Below are 22111 nucleotides of genomic sequence, written 5' to 3'. Positions count from 1 at the left end.
TAATTAATACAGTCTGCATCTATTATATATTAATACATCCTAATACAATATTAATTATACATGAATATGTTTTTTCTCTCACTTCTGAGTGAAGAACAAACTGTCTCACACAGAAGGCATGGCCAGACAGACCCAAAGAGTGTTTTGACATAACGATATGCTAATGATATACTGCAATTGTTATTCAGCCTGTAGCAACAAACAGCTTAGAGACTGATGGTTTTCATGACTGCAATCTGTTTACGAAACCAAAAGGCCTAGTGAGGAAGGGCTGTTTCCACCTCAGTATTCCCAAGAAGGCAGATTGGTTGATGCTGGACTTAATTCAGGGCCATCTCCAGTGTGGCAGCCTTGTGGGGAGCTAGCAGGACACATAATGAGTATGAAAAAGCAATTTAAATGTTTGAAATTAAAACTATGTTGTGAAGTGACTTTCCTTGAAAATAAGGAATCTACTTCTTCAGTGTGTTCAAAAATTATAGAATTCAAATGAGTTTGATGGACACTGGTCATTAACTGCTGAATTCCTTTTTGTTTTTAATTTATTTCAAAATTAATTACCAAATATTTGGCATATAATGATAATAATAAAAAACTACCAGGCAAATAAGAACGTACTTTGTATTAATTGAGAAAGCAATGTTTGACTTTACAATGACCCCACTGCTCCAGCTCTGACTTGCAGCAAGGATCCCATATGTCCTTCTTGGGTCAGAATGATGAGCTGTGGAATACTATTTTCTACAAAGAAGTGATAATTGAGAAACTCACCCTAATTTATGCTATTGTTAAAATCTGTGCTCAAAAACTGTTCGGTCTCCACATGCTACACCTTTTAGAAATAAATTTAGTGTAAGACCAAGCAGAAAGGGATTCTAATCATGGCTGGGGCCTTGGCATACCTTGATCGTCAGTCACAGGTGGGGCCTCCTCTGCCAGGCAAGCTGTGACAGGACACAGCCTCAAGCTGCACGAGGGGAGGTTCAGCTTGGACAGCAGGAGGAAATTTTCCACCGACAGGGCTGTTAAACATTGGAATGAGCTGCCCAGGGAGGTGAGGGAGTCACTGTCCCTGGAGGCGTTCAGGAAACCAGTGGATGTGGCACTCAGTGCCAGGGCCTGGCTGAGATGGTGGTGGTCAGTCAAAAGCTGGCCTCGGAGGCCTTTCCAACCTAAAGGATTCTGTGATTCTATTACTGAGTTTATTATGTCATTCAAAGTGAGGACAGAAAGGCACGAAGGGAAACATATGATGCATGTGTCTCTTCTTGTTGATTTTACTTTCTGTGGATCTTAGCAGAATAAATATTTTAGGAGAAAGAAAAATGGCAGTTCTTAAAGTACTGTCTGGAATTCTTGAAGTTGTACTGCTGATTTGGGTCCTCTGCCTTTTACTTGAGACATTAATTCCATTGAGACCACTCTTGCTGTTGCTGTGGCCGTGAAGGGGTAGATTTGAGCTGCAATCCACAGGTGGGTTTATTTGCAGATCTGCATGTGGAGCTGCCCTGCTAAGGCTCCAAAGGGTTCTAGCGAGTGGCTGCCGTGTAACCAAGGAGCAGCTCCAGGGAAACCCGCGGTGCCGGCAGCGGGTGGTTTGAGCTCTGTAATTAACAGCGTGCGGAATTCACCACTGGTAATGACCTTACTAACGGCGCGCCAGCAGGGACCATTTTAACCCGTTCTGCTGCCTGAAAGCCCGCACGGCCGAGCCGCTCTCTCCGGCCCGCGGGCGCCTTTTGACCGGCGCGGCCGGGCGGCACCGGGCAGCACGAGCCCTCGCGCGGCGCCGGCGGGCGCTGCCTGCGCACGCGCTTATGTAAGCGCGGAGCCCCCGCGGGCACGGCGCGCGATACATAACAGCCCCGGGGGCGCGCGCGCCTGCGCCTCCCGGCGGAAGCGGCGCCGCCAGGAGCCGCCTCGCGGCCCCGTGCTCATCCGGGTCCCGCCGCGCCCGAGCCGAGCCGCGGCGGGGGGGGGGAGAGGTGGCGGAGAGCCGGACCGCCCCCCGCCAGCCCGGCCCGGCCCGGCCCGGCAGCTCGGCTGTGCCGCGGCGAGTGGGATTCCCGCCGGGTCGCGGGTCCCCCTGCCGTCCCCCTCTCCGCCGCGCTCGCCCGGCCAGCCTCCCTTCCCCCGCGCGCCGCCGGTAGCGAACACACCTCAGAAACGTGAGGGCCCGCGGTCACGTGGCGGCGGCGGCGGCCAATGGGCGGCGGGGGGCGGGGCGGGGCGGCCGGCGCAGCCCCGCGCAGTCACAGGGCGAGCGGCGAGGAGGCGGCCGCGGCACGGAGGGCGCTTTCCGCGGGCAGGGCGCCGCCACCGCCCCGCAGCCACCGCCGGACCCAGCGCTCGCACTTTTCCTCCCCGCTCTCCCCGGCGCGGGGGCTCCGCGGGGTGATGCGTCCCCGCCGGGCGGCCGCTCCCGCCGTGTCCGCCGGGTCCTAGAGCCGTCCGCAGCGAGGCCCCGCGGGCCGCCCCGCCGCCCGTCCGCGCTCGCCCGGCGGCGCCGGGCCATGAACGGCCCCGCGGGCGGCGGCGGTTCCCGCTGAGCGCCCGCACCCGGCATGGGGGTGAACGCCGTACACTGGTTCCGCAAGGGGCTGCGGCTCCACGACAACCCGGCGCTGCGGGAATGCATCCAGGGCGCCGACACGGTGCGCTGCGTCTACATCCTGGACCCCTGGTTCGCCGGCTCCTCCAACGTGGGCATCAACAGGTGGCGGTGAGTGCGGGGCGCTGCGGGGGCCCTAATCCCCGCGTTATGTATTCGGTCACGCTGCCGCTCCGCCATCCCCTCCCCTCCGCGCCCGATTGGGCCGCCGCCAGCGCCGGCTTCCCTGGGCTGCTCGCCCTCCCCCGGGCCGGCCGCGTTACACAGCCAGCCCCGCGCCGGCCCGGGCTGCGGCTGCCGCGGCGCACGTGGGAGGGACGGGGAAAAGGAGCCGGGGAGCCCGCGGCGGAGTGCGGACCGGCGGGCTGCGGCTCCCCGGTGAGCGGGGCGTTATTCTCGCTCCCGAGGGCGGCGGAGCTCCGAGCGCGGCTGCCGCCGGGCGGAAAACCCGGAGGGCTTGCACCATCTCAGGAACTCTGGGCAGCCGGGAACCCCAGGGCGACTCCGTCCTGGAGAAACTCTGAAGCTGCTCGCTTAGCTCAGAAGTACTTTTTCAGAGTAGCGTTCCTGCACGGGAGGGCATCACAAAATATCCTGAGTTGGAAGTGCCCCACGAGAATCCTGGGGTCCAGTAGCTGGCCCTGCATAGAACAGCCCCAAGAAACCCACTGTGTGTCTGAGAGCGTTGTCTGAATGCTTCTCGAGCTCTGGCTGGCTCGGTGTGCGGTGTCCCTTTCTGGAAAGTGCAGATTTGTTCCTGAGCCGTCAAGCCAGTTGTAATTCTCCTACCCGATATAAAAATGAACTTTACTGTGGAGCTGTAACTGACGCTTGCATGCTAAATGTGTGCCATAAGGCAGAGGTTAATAGGACTTCTGTGCATGCCTGTCATGTGAGATTAGTTAAAACATCACTAGGAATCTGAAAATTGTTACCCTTGTAAAATGGTTGATAATGAAGTAAAGTTTGTATATCATCTGTCCCTCCAATGTCAGGAACTTGAAATGCTAGTGAACTCAACCTGCACAGACTACAATGCTAAGAAGTTGCCTAAGTATGGAACAAGCACAATGAAACTTATTGTAACACTTCGTCATAGAAGAATGACAAAGTTTAGAAACTTAAGGTTTCAGTTGTGTTTGCTTGAAGGATTGCTCCTTTCACATTTAATAATTTGTATCCTAGCTTATACTTTACCAACCAGGTAACTTACCTTTGGAGGTTCTGAGTTTCTAGATGTTTTTCAGATTTTGAGAGGTTTTCCTTACAATCTTCTTGTTTTCAAGAGATAGAAATACTAAAGATGCTTTTTGTAAACATTAACTTGATGGTTATTTAATTTTCACTGACAAAAATAACTTATTAATAACTCTTAGATACTTCCCTTATCTAAGATTCATGATGTTAATTTATTTTATAAGAGACTTTTAAATTGTTTTTGTTTTGAAGTGATACGTTTTTTTAATAACATTTTGACTTACTGAAGAAGCTCAGAGGTCTTAATTTTGTGTGTGAAACATGAACAGCTACTTAAGTTTTAAAAGATTGTGGACAACTGACACAGGTATTAAGTGTTAAGGAAATCACACTTTAAGAATACTTCGTAGGTCTCTAATGTGCCCTGCAATTGAAGTGCTGAACAGTTTTTGGTTGTATTCTCTGTGCTAGTGAATGATAGACAAATGTGAACTTTGATTCTAGCAGAAGGAAGTTCATGTCTTCAGTGCTGTTGCCCTGGTTCTTCAATGACTGTGTAATATGATCATTAGCTAATAGAGTCCTTGAGTACATCTGTGTGTGATGTATTGCTGGTTGGTTTGCTCAAACAGTGTTTTTCAGTGTTTTAGAAGGCAGCTAGTCCTTCCACTGCATTTTGCATTTGAAGAAAAATGCCTGGTTTTAGTTGCTGGTCAGAGGCACTGAGTTTGGGGTAGATTACAACTCTCCTGTCCAAAGCACTTCAAGCAATCTCCTGGTACTCAAATACCCTCGAGGCACATGCTGCACATGGATTTGAGTGGGAAATCTTGCTGCCTGCATAGCCTGGTTTTGTGAAATCATCAGGTTTTTTTTTTTCAAGTCTAAAAGTAAACTAGCTTTATAAAATAATTGTCTGCTAAAGCTGTATGTTTATTAAGGTTCTTCTCAATAATTTTTTATTTAAATGGACAGTTACTAGTTTGGTATGAATCCACTTTAGGTTCCAGTGGTTTTAATGAGATGCTTTTAACCAGTGCAGACACATACGTTCCCAATAAATGTACACAAGATATATGGTGCAGTTTTTTGGTTTGCCAATCTCATTTGGCACTTATAATTAATGAAAAGACATTTTATGTTCTTTTTCACTTGATGACTATGATCAAAATTGTTTCTTACACACCTGTTGAGTCGGGTGTTGTAGTCAGAAACATTTTATTTGAGACTGGGAGCAGAAGCCCTTCAGCATTAGGAAGGTGAGTCAAATTTAACCTCCTGGTGTGAATTTACAGTGGTCCTTTCTTAATTTGAGTTGATTGACACCAAGTGCTTGTTGTCCTGGTGCCCTGGGCAAAACTCTTCTCTGTCAAACTGTGACTAACACAATCTACATGAGGAAAAATGGTGAAATAATACAAGAAACCAGGAGGGTTGGTTTCTTGTTAGAATATTGTCATTCTGCAGGGTCACCAGTTATGGTTTATATTAACAAATGTGTGTTAAATCTGGTAAATAGCAACCTTTAACACATAAGTGCTTTCTAATTAACTTTTTTCTTTAAACAGTCATGTAACAATCAGGGACTAATATTTTTGTGTAATTGCACTATTGAGCAAGTCTAATTACTAAGCAGTCACATGGTCTTACTGACCTCCTTTCTCCTGGCATTCAGCCTACCTGTTCTAAATTCGTGAATGCTACGTAACAAATGCCAGGACCTCCCTCACCTCTTTTTTTTCTGGGGCTGTTCTGTTTCTTCTTATTGTTCCTTTTTTCCAAGCTGTCAAATAAATCAAGATGTGCTTTCATTGAAACATGCTTTTTCTATGGGATGAGTTCACAGTGTTGTTCACAGATCAACACTTGAGAGAGAGAAGTTACTTGGTGCAGTAAAAGGCGATGTAGAAATGGTGGAGGGAGATGCCAAATGTTAAAATCACACTAAGGCTCTCTTAAAATTTTGTCAGTTGCCCTTAAATGTTAGGAACCAGAATTAGCTTGCATCTAATTGTGTCAACAAAGCAGGCAAAGAATGTAACTTGCATACTCCAACAAGTAACCATTACCTACTTCTGAAAAAATGTGTTTGTATGTGGTCACAGACTTTTCCATATTAAGGAGAATGGGATCTCATGCTTAACATCACCTAGGGGAGAGCTTCATTTAGCCCTGGTTTTAGTACAGAGTCACAGTTGATCACAATACCTGCAAAGAAATGCAAACATTGTTAGTTGCTGCATAAGGATTTACTTTGGGTAATAATTTACCTCTTCTGGTTTGTCTTTTTGGATATGTATGTCTGTCTTTGATATGGTAGTTAAAACACTTCTTTTTTTTTTAACCATTCCTGAAAAGAACAGATTTTACTTTTAAAATAAGAGTAATTGAATTTGCTTTGTATGTCTCTTAGATTTTTTGAGAATATTGTTGTGTTCAACATCCTTCAAAGTTAGCTGCTGCTATTATGGCAGATACTGGTAATGACTTTTGAGAGAGAAGAGAGGTGATTTTTTTTTTCCACATTCAGATTTCAAGCAATTAAAAAAAAAACCTGAGGAAAAAAAAGTTTAATTTCCAGGTTTTGAAAATATGCCAACAGTTTCAGCTTACATAGTTATGACTTGCCCAATAGAGATGTGTTTGTTGGATGGGGGATTGGTGGAAAAAATTTGTTAATATAATTAATTTATGAGTGATTTGAATTTTATATGTGTAATTCAGGCAGACAAAGTTTGTGTATTATACTTCATTAATTTTTTGTGACATGCTTAATATATGAAAAGGGATGCATAGAAATATTTATGACTTCCCTGACGAAAATATCCCTTTAAGTTTACTTTTGTTGTGTAGCACTTAGATTGAAAATCTATTTGATTTATGAAGTATTTAACATGAATCCCACCAAAGGCTCTCTGTCATTCCCCTCGATTAGGCAGGGAGTAGAAAATACAACAAAAAGCTTGTGAGTCAAGGTAAGGACAAAGAGAGATTTCTTCACCATTACCATCGTGGGGAAAATGAATTAATTTATTACCAACCAAATCAGAATAGGGTAACTGAAAATAAACTAAATTCTTAAAGCGCCTTCTTCCCACTCCTCACTTCTTTCTGGGCTCAACTTCACTCCCATTTTCTCAACCTCCTGTCTCTGAAGAACAGAGGGGTGAGGAATGGAGGTTTTGGTCAGTTCATCAAATGTTGTCTCTGCTGCTTTTTCCTCAGGGAAGCATTCTTCACACTCATATTTTCTCCACCACGGTCCTTCATGGGCTGTAGGTGGACAGCCTTCTTCTCAGTGTTCTTCACCACAGGCTGCAGTGACATCTCTGCTCTGGTGCCTGGAGCATGTCCTCCCCCTCCTTCTTCCCTGATTTAGGAGTTTGCACAGTGTTTCTCTCTCATATTCTCATGCCTCTCTGGCTTCAATAGCTCCTGAGCAGTAATGTTTTCCTCATTTCCTGTTAACCCAGAGGCACTACTTTGACCAGCGAGCAGCAGGTCTGTGTTGGAGCTGTCTGGCATTGGCCTGGAAAGACAGACAGAAAGCTTCCAGCAGCTTCTCACAGGAATCCACCCTGGTAGCCCCCGGTACCTTGACTTGTGGCCATGCAAACCCAGTGCAACCCAGCATACCCTCTAATGAGTGCCTTCAACTCTAGACTGGCGTGTGCCACTTGGAGCACTTCTGTTCATCCAGCCCACTAAATTGAGGGTGATTAATCTGTGAGAAGTCTGTAGCTTCCTTCCAGAAGTTGCATTTTTGGATGAGAACTCTGTATTAGGTTGGAGAAACCCCCCAGTGCCACACCCCTAAGCTGTTCACCTATTCTCTTCCACAAAAACTATTTTTTACCCCAAAAGTGCCTGCAATTCAGCAACTCCCTCTATAATTTGTGTTATAAGATCTAGCCCTATGATTTACAAAGTACGTCACTGGAGCACACTGACGTATGTCCTCATGGGTTTAATCCTGCACTGTTGATGAAAGGGTTGGTTCCACCCTTTTATGATAGCACACAACCCTGTGGTGAGCCAGTTTAGCTCATCAATCTGTCCAAAAGAGATTAATTACCAGTTTTGGTGGGATTAGCTCTCTGGTAGATTGTGCCAGCAAAAAGGTCACCATAGTAGTAGTGAAGAGGCAAAGAGTGGGAAGGGCAGGTACCATTTCTTTCAGTGGCAATGTAGATTTGAGTCACATTACAATGGTCATATCACTCTTGGCCTGCATTGCTCATGCCTGCAGTAACCACCAGGTGTTTTTGGAAAGGGGATTATTGGTTTCTTCTGTGGCTTGCCATTTTTTGACACTCTTTGAAATGATATTGCTGAAAATAAGTATTGGCCTTTTTACTGTGCCGGGAAAAGATGCAATTTCTTTTTTGTCAAATTGTCAGAATGTGAGAAATAAGCCTGCTAGCTGAGAAATTACACTGTGCTTGTTTCCTTATTTTGGTGAATGATCTTGTATCACCAGATTCTGTAAAGTAACTGTTATTCAATGGGACAAGAAGACTGCACGGGTGGGTGTGGAGGGAGCAGGCAATACTGCAAATTGAATTGTGCTCAGTAAGTTGGTTTTTCCAAAATAGCAATTACTATAGGCCAGTAGAATTATGGTGAGCATCTGTACAATCTGGACTCCAAGGTTTGTCTTGAAGGAGTCTTCATTCCTCAGGTTAAGAAATTTTGAGGTTTTAGACATCTGGTTTTACATCACTAATCTCCAGGTTTGAGGATGTCCAGAGAAGATCTGGGTCAAGTGTTCTTGATATATAATAGTATGTGGACTTTGAGTATTAAGGGAGAAATGTGATTTTGAAACATGTCCATAGGAGTTTTTTAGTCTTCCTTCTCTTGGGACCAGTAGTCTATTTTTGCTTTATTTTACAAAAGTATCAGTAGATCGCATTCTTTATTTGAGTAGAGCAAGGTAATCTGTCCACACCTCATAGTGTTTCCTGCTCTGGTCACAAACAGGTAGGGTGATAACCCCCAACAAACACCATCTGTGATGAATGTGAAAGCAGCTTTTTTAAGGCAATCAAGAATTCAGAATTTTTTTTTTCCCTTTACTGATCAGTATGTGGCAGTGTCAGTGAATTCTGCATCTGCTCTTCAAAGCAATTCTATATTATCATTGTCTTTTGGACATTTTAATACAATAAAATGTATTTTCCTCCAGTTTGGGAAAATGTCTTTATCCCACCAAATGGAAGCTACTCTTTAAATATATTATGCAAATATTGCAGAAAAGCCTGTTTATCATTGTGCACTGCCTGAACTTTTCAGTTTCTAGCAGTTTATCTACAGCATGGAAGCCTTTATTTTCAGAACTGGTTCTTTTCCATACTGTGTCTCAGTGCCTGGCAGGTTTTCAGGTTAGTTATATAACCTGTGATAGGAGGAAGGTCAAGCTGCCAGCAAAGTCGGCCATTTTTTCAGTGTAGAAGTCACTCTGAATTCTGTGATGTTATGAATTTGCATACTGAAGGAAACCTTTTGGTTTTGGGAATTTTGTGATCTTCCCATAGTGACCTAAAAAGGCAGAAGTCAGCTTTAGCATGAGTGGGTTGTGTAAGTAGTGTAAGAGTACGTGGCTTTGGGTTCCATGGGCTTAGTAATTTGCTTTTATCACATTTTAGCAGGTTTAACAGCCATACCTTTGGTTACCCCTAGGAAAGGACTGGATTTGATTACCAGGGTAAGAACTTCGTAGTATTTTGGTGCAATACATTTCACTTAGATTTCTCAGAACTCTTAATTTAATATGGAGCAAGGTTAGTTTCTGTGCTTCTGTGTACTTTTGGCTTTCACGTTCTTTGCAATCTAGGTCAAGAGGTGAGTTGTAATTGCAGTGTTCTTCTAACCCTGAAGCCTCCATTTGTTTTTCAGGTCACCATAAAGCATTTGCTTTCACTGCTTTGGAGTTTTGTGAGTGTAAATGATTTTTTATAAGGGAGCAAAGCTTCAGTGGAGGTGAAGGATAGACTGGAAAGGACAGGTCGATATTTCAGTGTTCTGTTTCAAGTGTGTAAGTGGAGATGGCTGTGGCAAAAGTCCGCATGGCTGTCTATGCTTTTCGAACAGTTAAAAATCAGAGTGCATTCCAGTTACCAGTGGAGATAATAAAAACCAGTACATGAGCTTTGTTAGCATTAGGTTAGACAGTAGGTGAGCTGCAGTGAACAGAACTTCCTAAATTATGCTTTTTTTTGTAAATTCTGTACTTTGATTTTTTTTTTTTTTTTTTTTTTTACTATTTACTTTAATATTGCATTAGTATTTGAAAGGTCTAAAATTCAATATTGGTAAACCTGTGTAGGAAATAAGAATTTCATAATACTCAGGGTTTTCGGAGTAAACTAGTAAATTCAGGTGTCAAACTGTTGCTTAAAATCTCTTTGAAAAGTGCTAGTGCAACAACTTTTTTTGCAGTAAGAAAAACCTCTTCAGTTTTATCAGAGATGGAGGGGATTTCTTCCACTGGACATTGGTTAAGATGTGTCCTGCATATCAAATTTTTGTATTAACAAATATGTGATGTACACCTGGAGGATTGCTTCCTCCTACAAATAAAATAGAGACATTTTCTAGACCTGTTTTAGAAGTTTACTTTACCTCAGTGTTTCTTAATTTATAGAAAAGCATTTCCCTTCCTATTCATTCTCATGCCTTTCTTCTTTAACATCTGTATGTTTGTGGCTCTTTCACAGACATGAAAAGTAAAGGCCATAAAATTCTTGCACTGGAAGGTTTGTACCCTTTCAGAACACAAACCTGCATCCCTTCAGAATTAAAACCAGAAATGTTGGGAAAATTCTATTTAAGTTCATACGGAGAAGTTGTGAAGTATGAATATGTTATTAATTCTTCAGTGATGGAGATGAAATATCTACACTACAGGTTACTTAGGAGCAATTCCTGTAAGGAAAACTTGTGTTTTTCTATCTGCTATCTATCCAGTTTATGAAATCCATGACCTAGGAAATGCTTTATTTTTTATAGTTAGGAACTTGTGGAGTTCAGTGCTTGCAGATTTTTTTTTTTTGGTTTCTCAATGCCGGTGTTCTACTGACCTTGTCGGTGAGGGGTAAACTGTGCTGCAATTGAGAGAGAGAGAGAGAAAAAGTGACTCAAAAAACAGAAATAAGAGGGTAATTTGCATCAGACAGAGAAATAAATAAATAGGCAACTTGTTCATGTAGGCTGCTTCTTGCTTCATGCCTTCTATAGTTCATAAAACATGATCATGGTCTGAATGGTTGCAGTTTTGCTGTGCACTAAAGATACAGAACATCATGGCAAACATCTGAATTTCACAATCTGTGCAGTTCTGAAGTACTGGGGAAGCATCCAGAGAATTGCGAGACTGGATTTTTTAGGGCAGCTGTCATTGAAAATGGCTTTGATTTCTAATATATTGGATTCATTGAAGAATGGACTAAATGTTTTCTTGCTATGTTCTCTATGGAGTTTCCTCTGCATTGAAATTTTCTGTCTGTAAATCCTGTGACATCAAGTGATTTTGTTTTCATTCTTTCTCCTTTATACTTTATGTTCTAGAGAATAAACAAGCTAATTTTTTTTTTTCTAGAAGTCTTAAAGCTGAAGAAAACATTGTGGCTTTTAGCAGAGATTACCGAATATTTTTCCCCTTTTTCCTGTCTCATGGGAGAAGCATGACTACATTGGAAAACTGAGACATGCATTTAAAAGAAAATATTTTACACCATAATTTTTGCCATCCAGGTTTTGGAAGGGTCTTTCAGAGAGGAGGTTGCATTTCAATTTTGTTCTTTGTAAGTCTTGCTGTTAGTGAACTCAAAAAGTCAAAATCATGAAAGTCTTAATGGGGCTCATCAAGCCTAGGATGGCATCTGAATTATTTGTTTTATTTGTGTTGCCTAGGGATAATTCCTGTGATGTTCCTTCATTGCTTTTCAGCAGATGACAGGCCGGGTCTAGTTTACTGGGCTTTATCCATGTTTCTTTTTAGAGAGTGTAACTGTTTGCTGTTTACTGCTCTTGCACAGTATCTCCCAAATCCCGTGAATGTTTCCTTAAAGGTCTCTATGACAGACTTCAATTTTTAATTTTTTTTCTCTAGCATACTCTTTCATTTGTATGACCTGGAAACATTTCCTAGTATGTCATTTCTTCCATTTATGACAAGGGAAAAAGTTGTAAGTTGCTATGATGTTGACAGTTCTATTTTAATTGCTTTGTGTTTTCCTCTTTTATTTCAAGGCTTTGTAACCTGAGGAGACCTGTGTGAAATTAATTTTCATCATATAGTCATGGTGCTTTTCAGTGAGTAGGGTTCCTTTACTGGTTGAAATTTCCTTTCCGTAAGCTAGTTGCCAATAAATTTACTGTTGAGGAATACTTTATTTCAACAGTAGTGTGTTAGTCTTCTAAACCATGAAGAAAATAATGAGTTTGTGAGGGATAATGTGGATGTTTCTATTTTTACAATTTAGAATTTGGCTTTTTGCATTCTTTTGAATATAATTCCACCAACCTTTCTTTTTCAGTCCCAGCATTGAAACATTGTGTTTGTTAAAGCAAAATTCTTCACTGCTGCGTTTGCAACATTTGAAGAAATTCTTACTCCAATTCTTTACTGCTTCCACAGGAGACAGCACGATGAAGCTTGCATTTTTGGTATTGGAGGTCACACTTTGAAACAGAAAAGTTACTAGTAATCGTGTGCTGCTCTTTCAGCAGCAGCCTCTCCTGTTTCTTTTCATAGTCCTGCACTTTTTTCCCTTCTATTTGTCTTTATTCCAGAATCCTACCTTTGCAGCTGTTGCTCTATGGCTTGTCAAGTGCAGTGCTGAAGTAAAAATAATTTTTAGGCTTTTTGGGTGTTTTTTTTTTACTGTCTTGTTTGACGAGGACGGGATTTTCAGCAACAGTTATGTCATTGTAAGTGGCTTGTTCCCAAATGAAATGGTGCGGGAAATTCCAAAAAGTTTTCCACTTGCAGTACTATATTGTCACCAGTTGCAGTATTTTTCCCGCTGAACTTAGAAATTTTAAGGATACCTAAGGTAAAGTAAGCTTTGGAGAGCCTTTTTGTGTGTTCTATGTTTTTCTGCTTTCATCATATGAGCTGTAGTATCTGTCAGAAGCCTTTTGTTGACTGGAGTTTTAATTATGGTGTACTACATGGTAATGCCCAGCTTGCCTTTTCTTGGACTGAGTTTTATTTTGCTAGGAAGTGTTTGTCTCTTGTGTTTGTCTCTTTAATTTTACCTGGAATGAAAGCTTTTGAACTTGATTGAACACATTGATCAAAAAATACCTAAGTACAAGTCAGTGTGATTGATGTTTGAAGTCTTATTTCTACAGAGATAATTATTTCCTTCATTAGCTGAAGAGGTGATTTTTTTTTTTCCTTTGTCGTAAGGAAAAATGCTGGTTTTAACAGGAACAGTAAATGGGGAATTATGTAATTGTCAGCATTTCTTCCTTTATGGTACCTTTGTGTCTCCCCTCCAGTGCATGCAGGGTTAAATAGGGTTTAAAGATATGTGAGCTTTACCTGCCGTTTTTCTTTTATGCAGATTTAATGTTATTTAGAGCTGTAATAAAGGATGGTGTCCATTAGCCTGTGCTTGGCTGGCGGTACAGGAACAGCCTGTTTGTGCCGAAGTTTGGTGCCAGCTGTTGAGGCTGGCAGGGGACACGCTGTTCACGAGCGCCTGCTCCCTTTCACACCTTCCCCTTCCATTCTTTATCGGCTCCTCCGCCCCTGAGCGCTGCCGTGGCACTTCCTGAGCTCCGAGCACATATTGGGTTTCATGTAACCTTTAGCCACCGACACTTCTGAGTATGACACAGAGGAAGAGCACAACCGACCCGCTGCTTGTACCTGCTCAAATGAAGCCTTTCTGTGTCCCTGTTAGGAATAAAGTTCAGCTGTGGTACAGGAATCCTCTCGGAGCGGCTCCGTAGGGAAGGAATATTCGGATCTTGCTACAACGATTACATATAACTGGAAAAGTAGGTCATTGTGGCAGGGAGTAGTCCAAACAGCCGCCCGGTTGCTGCAGCAACGACCTACTTTACGAAACTATTTTTGTTGATTCATATTGAAATGTTCTTCTTGAAAGTGCTATAAGGAAATGATCAGGTTAGGAGATATGTAACAGTGGAAGCTGCAGGTTTTGTGGGCTCCTCCTGCCCTCCTCCTTCCCTTCCGCCCCCCGCCCCCGTGGTCTTGCCCCCTGATGTTGAATATAGGAGGATTAAAGCAAATAAGGTTTGTTTCTGTTCGGGGTGACCTCTAATGGAGAACAGCTTTTTTTGCCTGAATGTTCTGCATAACAATAATGCCTATCATTGGTGATTATGTTTCCAGAGTTCAGAGCCTAAAAATCTTCCCTTATAAATATTGTTTGTCAAAATAACTTCAGAGTTAAAACAAAGGAAACAAACTAGAGAACCACCTTTTTCTTGGGAAAGATAAAATCTTCCTTGAACAGTGGAACAGGCTTCCCAGGGAAGTGGTCACAGCACCAAGCCTGGCAGGGTTCAAGAAGTATTTGGACAACACTGTCAGACACCTGGTGTGATTCTTGGGGTTGTCCTTTGCAGGGCCAGGAGTTGGACTCACTGGTCCTTCTGGGCCCCTTCCAACTCAGGATATTCTATAATTCTGTGAGTATCACTCTTCTGGAATGCTCATAGTTTCTCTTGATATTCAACTGTGCTTATACTAACCACTTTTCTCCAATAAAGTTTATCCACATTCAGGAAGGTGGGCTTGGTGCCTGCCTCTTTTTCTCTATTTTATTTTCTTTTTTTTTTTAATTGGCAATGCTGTCTAAATCTTCTCTATTCCTATTAATTCTAATCCTCACACAAGCAAACTGGGAAAAAGTACAGTGATTCTGTATAAAAGGATGTTCTCCATTTGTCTACCTTTATTCTTTCAACAAAGTAATAAAAAAAGCTGTCACTGGTGTTTAGGAAATGAATTTTGGAAATCCACTCCTGTCTTCTAAAAGGAACGGGTAGATGGAAAAAATGTAAAATTACAGTTGTTACAGTAAAAGTTTCCTTCTTCATAAAATCTTTATCTAAACTACTATGACTTGGGCAGAGATGACTGAGTATGATTCCTTAGTTATCTGAATCTTCTACTTAACTGTCCTAGGTAATTTTTTAAGATCAGTTTAGTTACTTCAAGTGATGTACCTTCTGTTGGTCCTGACCTTCAGAGATCTGCTGAAATTGTGGCAGATGAAGAGAGCACATTTATCTAGAGGTTATTTGGATTTTTTAATCTATTGTGTCTTGAGCTGTACTTCAGTTCTGTTTCCTAGGACTTACGTGACTGAGCTCTTTGCATCTCCTGCATCAGCCTCTGCAGCATGAGTTTGAAGAGTTACCTCCACTTGTCTGCCCACATGCTGAGATACTTGAGGACTGAGTGGAGGTTTTCAGGATTTATGCAGCTTGATAAACAAATCTGTGCTTCAGTTATTTGTTGAGGGCGGGGAAATGTTTTTTTTAAAGTTTTTTTTTCCCTACATCATCATTGCTCAAAACCCTGAATAAATCCTCATCAAGTTAACCTTGTATTCAGCTATAAATGACTAAATTCAGCTTTGAAAGACTGGTTCAGAAAATTTTGGCATTTTGATTCATAACAGTAGCAATGGGAAGTTAAGACAATGCTGAATATCTGACCACCATAAGGTGACCACCAGTCAATTTTAATTAAGATTTCCAGGAATAGCTTCAGGATATTTTTTTCCATTCTCTAAACTTTCTACCAATTTCTGTACTTGCCAAAGGATTTCAGGTCTATCCTTAATTCTATTCTATTAGTTTAGTAGATTTTTGAGATATGGGAAGCCAGAGATGATAGAATTCTACGTTAAGGACTTGAAATTTATCCAGTGTAGTTGAGAAATATATTTATTTAAGCCAGTGTTTTATTTCTAGGAAACAGAGAACAGCAAAATTTTACTAGCAGTAATTGTAACCTTAAAGAAGTCCCTTTAATTTAAGGAGAGGAAGAAGGTTTTATTAAAGTAAATGAAGGGCAGTATAAAATCTGTCCTTTAGAATCAGATTGCAAGACTATCTTGTTGGAGTGATCTTATCATGCTTGTTCTTTTTAAATGAGCCTTAGCTGTCATGGACAGCTTAGATTGCTGAAAATAATGTGGCTGAAATATTTTGTAAAGCAGGCCAGCTCTTGTTTAATTACATCAAGCCTTAAGAGCTGCCAATTTAAATAAGAGAACTTGCACACATGAGAATAAGTTGTTTTAAATTTATGTATGACCATGTCTGTACTCTCAAGTAACTCTAATTTTGTAATTTGCTTCTAGGTGATATTTCCCCAGTTGTCTCCAGTACAATTTGTTTGCTCTTGGTTTTCCTTTATGGATCCAACTTGTTTCTCTCAGGAGAGAACAGACATAAACAATTAAAGTCAAATAATAAGTACTTTGATTTATCAGATTGGAATTAGGGGATTAGAAAAAAATAAACACAGAATATGTGCATTAAAGAACAGAAGACACTAAGAGAAAGATTTAGGAAGCTGTGAGCCTGTTAGTCTTGTATCACCAGCAGACTGACCTTTGTAACATGAAGTAATTTGAGATGTTAGTTTCAAGTTATATGGGAATAATTTAAGTGAGTAATGGGTGCCCTTTGAATGTGAATTTAAGATCCAGGCTTCATAGAAGCTAAATACACCATTTGCTGTGATGTATGGCTCACAAAATAGGAACGAACTTCATAGTGCTATTTCACTAAGTGGTTGGGGTAGGAAGGGACTTGGGAGATCATCAAGTCCAACCCCCCCTGCCAAGGCAGATTCACCCAGAGGAGGTTGCACAGGATGTGTCCGAGTGGCTTTTGAGTATCTCCAGGGAAAGGGACTGCAACCGCTCTGGGGCCTGTTCTAGTGATCTGTCACTCCCACAACAAAGATGTTTTTCTTCAGATTCAGATGGAGCTTCCTGTGTTGTAGATTGTGCCCATCATCCCTTATTCTGTCACTGGCTGAAAAGAGTCTGGCCCTGTCCTCTTGACACCATCCTTAAGATATTTGTGTGCATTGATAAGATTCCCTCTCAGTCATCTCTTCTTCAGACTACACAGGCTGGGCTCTCTCAGCCTTTGCTCGTTAGGGAGATGCTCTAGTCCCCTTACCTGCTTTGTAGCCCTCTCTGGACCTTCTCCAAGAGCTCCTTGTCTTTCTTGAACTGTGCAGCCCAGCATACCCACCCACTGGCCTCACCAGTGCAGATCATCTCCCCTGACCTGCTGGCAATGCTCTTCCTAATGTATCCCAGGGTACCATTGGCCTTCTTGGCCAGAAAGGCACACTGCAGGCTCCTGGTTTAACCTGTTGTCCACCAGGAATCACAGGTCCTTCTCTGCAGAGCTACGTTCCAGCAGGACAACATTTAACCTGTACTGGTACTTTCATGCACTTCTCCTGATCTCCATGACCTTTCAAAGATGATGGAGAGTGGACGATGGCTTAACAATAATATCTGCCAGCTTCCTCAACACTCATGGGTGCATCTCATTGGGATCTATGGATTTCTGGATGTCAAGCTTGACTGAAGGATATCTAATCTGACCCTCCTTGACCAAAGGAAAATCTTCCTTTTCCCGGACTTTCTCTCTTATCTCCATGCTCAGGGATTCCTGGAGTCTGGCTTTAACAATAAAGACTGAGCAAAGAAAGCATTCAGTGACAGTGCCTTCTCTGCATGCTTTGTCACCAGGGCACCCACTTGATTCAACAGTGAGCTCTTGTTTCCCTAGTCTTCCTTTTGCTACTTGTAACAAAAGGTAGGAAAGAAGAAGCGCTTCTTGTCATGTTTAACATCCCTTGCTAGATTCCATTCCAAATAGACCTTAGCATTCTTGGTCATACCCCACCTTTATTTCTCCCAAGTGGCCTGACCTGTTTTCCGTATTCCATAAACATTCTTCTGTTGTTTCAGTTTGGTCAGAAGCTCCTTGGTTATCCATACAGGTCTTCTGATGCTTTTAATTGATTTCTTATTAATAGGGATGCACTGGTCCTTACCTTGGGAGAAGTGATGCTTGAGTATTAACCAGCACCCTTGGACCCCTCTACCTTTGGGAGAATTAACCCATGTGATTCTTCCAAGTAGGTCCTTGAAGCAGTCAAAAGTATATCTCCAAAAGTCCAGGGTTGTAATCCTGCCTATTACCCTGCTCCCTTCATCTTTGGGGGATGATGAATGTCTTTTGAAGAGGAGAAGTTATAAATCTCCATTTGAAGAGGAGAAAAAAAAAATTGTGTGTTTCCTTCCTTTGGGGAATGCTAACCTTTAAAAGTTTGTTCAGTTGAAAAGAAATTAATGAGGGATGGTATGTAAGGAAATGCCAGCTTTTTGCCCAATGTGAGATAGGTTTGATTCAAATGAGTTTGTTGTTCCTAATCAAGCAGTACTGCTTGCTGTGGTTGATGTTCTATTCTTACTCCATATCTGAAGTAGTCCTTTTTCCTTAGTGTCAAAGAAGATGCACCCAAAAGGACTCAGCTTGGAGAGATTAAATTTTAAACATGGTTTTCTCTTGATTATTGTTCAAAGCCCTTTCATCTGTTTTCAAAGAATTGCTTTTTTCTCCCTGAGAACCTCTTTTACAGCTGTACATGGGCTTGGATGTATCTTGCATTTGTCGTCCATCACAGCTCTGCTTTGGCTTAAAGATTATAACAGTAGTAAATATTAGGGGGAAAAAAGCCAAGTGGCACACATCATGGTCAGTATTGGGTATTGTTTTTGCAAGTGGATCAGCAATACTAAGTTATGAAAGATGCTGTAGTCCTGAATTGCTCTCTAAAGGAGCTGTTTTTTCTTCGCTGACTGTAGAGCACCCCTTCAGGAGATTAGTTAACTCCCACAGCTACTTCACTTAAGTATCTAGAGTTTAATAACATAAACTTTTTCCTTCACTTGTGTATAAGCCCAAAAGATAATACCTTTATGAAATGTATTATTGTATACCACTTTAGGATGTGGAAGTTGGATGTGGAATTCGTTGAAACAATGTGGTACAATAAGGGATGCCTCTGTGACCTTGATTTGGTAACAGGAAAATGCTACTGCGGCTGGCTGCCAAAGGATGCTGTGGAGTGTACATAACACTTAAATCCTGTCTGAGCTTAATCTTCTTACAGTTTCGTAAGAATATACTGCTTGCACTAAGACATGTTAGTTGGTGACAATCCAACAGGAAAATATCTTGTTAAAATACTAAATATTTGTATAAAGGGACATCAATTTTGAGATACTTTTCAGTGCCTCATACTCAGTGTTGGTTTTTGATTTGGTATTCGCATTGTGATTCCTGTTGAAATTAGTATGAGGCGTATATTTGACTTATACTGAAATCTCCTTATAACCTAATCAGACATATGGCAAAGTATGTGTGAAAGAAAAGTGCTCTTGCTCTCTCTCTGAAGAGAAATAAAGGGAAATAAATATTTGTGTGATTAATACATTAAGGTCTAATGCTGTAAATTATATTCTCTCTAATAAAACGTGGTTGGTATTAAACAGTGTGTAATATTCTTTTTTATTGAATCTAGCTCTACAAAACTCTGAAAGATGAAGGAGGAGTACCTGATAGCATTGTTGGAAAAAACAGTTGAACAGGGTAGTAAAGCTAGCAGATATTAGGCTGCCTAAGATAATTCTGATAGACAAAGTCTGGGTGACAATCAAATACCCGTAACAACATGTCTCTTGTTTGACAGAGCTTTTCTATTGATGAAAATCAATGGCTTGGTGTGAGGACTAGTGGATAGATAAAAGGTATTTAAAAAGAGATTAAACAAAAGTTTGGATGGGTTGCTGGAAGTTGATCAGTCATAGGTAAAAAGTATTAAACTTAGGAACAGAACAAGTTTTAGCACTGTTCCTTTTCACTCAAATTCTTAAACTTCCTCTCAGAATGAGAAAGGCTAGCTGAATTCCTATATTTTATGTGTCTGTGCAGTCTAACACTCCTGCTAATGGTCAAATTCAGAATCTGGATTAGTTTAGAAAACTTATTCCTAATGATTTAGCCCACTAACATTTTCAGATGTGAATAGCACCTGCAAGAGAAGTCAGTGCATTTCAAGTCCCCTCAGTTCCCAGCAACTGCCCTCATTTTGTACTGGCAAGGATGGTTATATCTGATTGTGGTTTCTGGGTGTTTATTACTCCTAAAAATAACCCGAAACAAGACTTAAGGGTAGCCTTAAATAGTGTGTCTGTAGGTATCCTTCCTGCAGGTCTCCTCCCTAAATAAAATTCTTACCTTTCTAACAGGCTGCTCCTGACTTCTTCCCTGTATAGTCTTTAATCATGTTAATAGTGCAGGAATATAGACAATAGAGCCAGGAACATTGTGTGGTGTAGTGCTTGCTTTAGGTCATTTTGTTAATGGTTAACTATGTTAACAATTACTTATTGAAGTTTTTGAATAGCTGCTTTGATGGTATCAGTTTCTTTCAGTTGCATGGTAGCTGAAATTATGAGCTATATTATGCAATTATTGCCAGTTTCTGGCAATTAATTTGTATTTTAGACCCCAAGCATACCTTGTATGATTGACAGCAAGGAAGGTTTATGGAGTTTCTTGGAGTCAACTGCTAAGATTTTATGTGCATGTCTTTTAAAGAATGGAGTCTTCAGCAATTTTCATGGAAGTTCTGAATATCATAATTAGATGTTTCTTGCAAAATGTGAGTAATGCTCTCTAAGAATGTTGCTTGCAGACAGGGGTGCTTTGCATCAGCATCTTCCCCATGTTAAAATACCTAAGTGTTTTCTGCCTCTCTCTGTCATGTCAGTTGTACATGTACCTCACATAGTTTGCTAGTGTGAAATTATTAGTGAACATTTCCTTCTGGTTTGCCTAAGGGATGTTTGAGACTAAATACAGAAAACCAGGCTGACGGTCTAATCTGATAAAAATTATCTGGGCATCCTTTTTGTGTCTTAATAAAGTTTTTAGCTCATATAATTCATTCAAAGTGCAAAAGAAAGTGCTTTCCCATTGACTGGTAGGTTGAGGGGAAAAGAGTTTGTTTAGATTGCAGACTCAGAAACTTGTTATTATAGGGAGAGATTTAAATAGCTTCTCATTGCCAGAGTCTGGTATAAAGTATAGTAGAGTTTAAGCCTAGTAGCTCTTACTTCATAGCTGCTATGAAGAAACTTTGCCTCTAAAGCTCATTTACTGAAAAGAAATACTTTTCATGAGATGGAGGTTTCATATTAATTTTCAATTCATAGACTAATTTACCATGCCTGTGAAAGGAATGTGTTTGTGAGCATTTTGGTGGATCTTTTCAGAGAAAAAGGTCAAGTAATTTTGCATTCAGTTAAAGATGCTGTGCTGCTTCTGTAAGTTTTAGGGGTACTAGTGAGAAAAAGAGGAGGTAAAAACTATGTTTATGACTAGTAGTTGATTTGATTGTTATGTTTCTTGGTATGTTTTTATAAGTGATTAGTTAAGAAGGTTCATATTTGATTGAATAAGGCTCTTTGCAGGGGAGATTGGACTAGATGACCTTCAAAAGTCCCTTCCAACCCAAGCTATTTTGTGATTCTATAAATCTATGTAAAGGCTTTTATGTTAGACAACTTCTTTTAACACTCTAATAAAAAAAGCTTTTAGATGTAGTATAGCCTAAATGCAGTGGATGAAAACAAAATAAGTGATTAATTATTTACATCACATTTTGTTAAAACACATTTGGTTCCACTGAAAGAACCAAATATGCTTAATAAATGGCATGCTTCTTCTGAGTAACTGTGAGCTGAGTGTGTGTTCTGGAAGTCAAAAGCAATATTCTTTTGCATTGCTATTACTCTAGATATTGTAAGGTCACTAGAGTTTGATTTGGTCTGTTATTTTTGAACAATGTGCTTTCTGTGAGTCTTGCAACACAAGTTGTGGTTGGGCTGTTTTTAATTTGTTCTGGTTTTTGTTGAGGTAAGGGGGAGTGTGTGTGTCCCCTGGCCACCCTCCTGCTCTCTTCCTAAATATATTTAACAGTTTGAGTCTACACTGTTATTTTTGTTAAGTACCTGAAAGAGTTTTACGGAGATTGAAATGCTGGAGTGTGGTGAGAGATAAGAGAGATAATAGAGGGGATTTGGGGAACCAACAAATAGAGATTAAACAGTATTAAGGGCAAGTTTAGGGATCTTGGATGTGGATTGGAGACTGGGTCAGTGCATGTTACCATCTTGAATAGGATTTTGTTGCAAGCCCAGACTAGAA

General features: G+C 41.2%; 1 protein-coding gene across 1 annotated transcript in view; it reads left to right on the top strand.

The window, feature by feature from the left end:
• Window positions 1–2277: 2277 nt before the first annotated feature.
• CRY1 (cryptochrome circadian regulator 1) overlaps window positions 2278–22111 on the top strand; it is a 39368-nt gene continuing 19534 nt past the window's right edge. Inside the window, exon 1 of the mRNA XM_064420417.1 lies at window positions 2278–2722. Within this exon, the coding sequence (XP_064276487.1) occupies window positions 2565–2722 (158 nt within the window). The 5' untranslated portion in view covers window positions 2278–2564. The remainder of the gene's footprint in view (window positions 2723–22111) is intronic.

Source organism: Passer domesticus, chromosome 5 (assembly GCF_036417665.1).
Source record: "Passer domesticus isolate bPasDom1 chromosome 5, bPasDom1.hap1, whole genome shotgun sequence".
Lineage (NCBI taxonomy): Eukaryota > Metazoa > Chordata > Aves > Passeriformes > Passeridae > Passer > Passer domesticus.
This window is presented reverse-complemented; position numbering and strand designations above follow the sequence as displayed.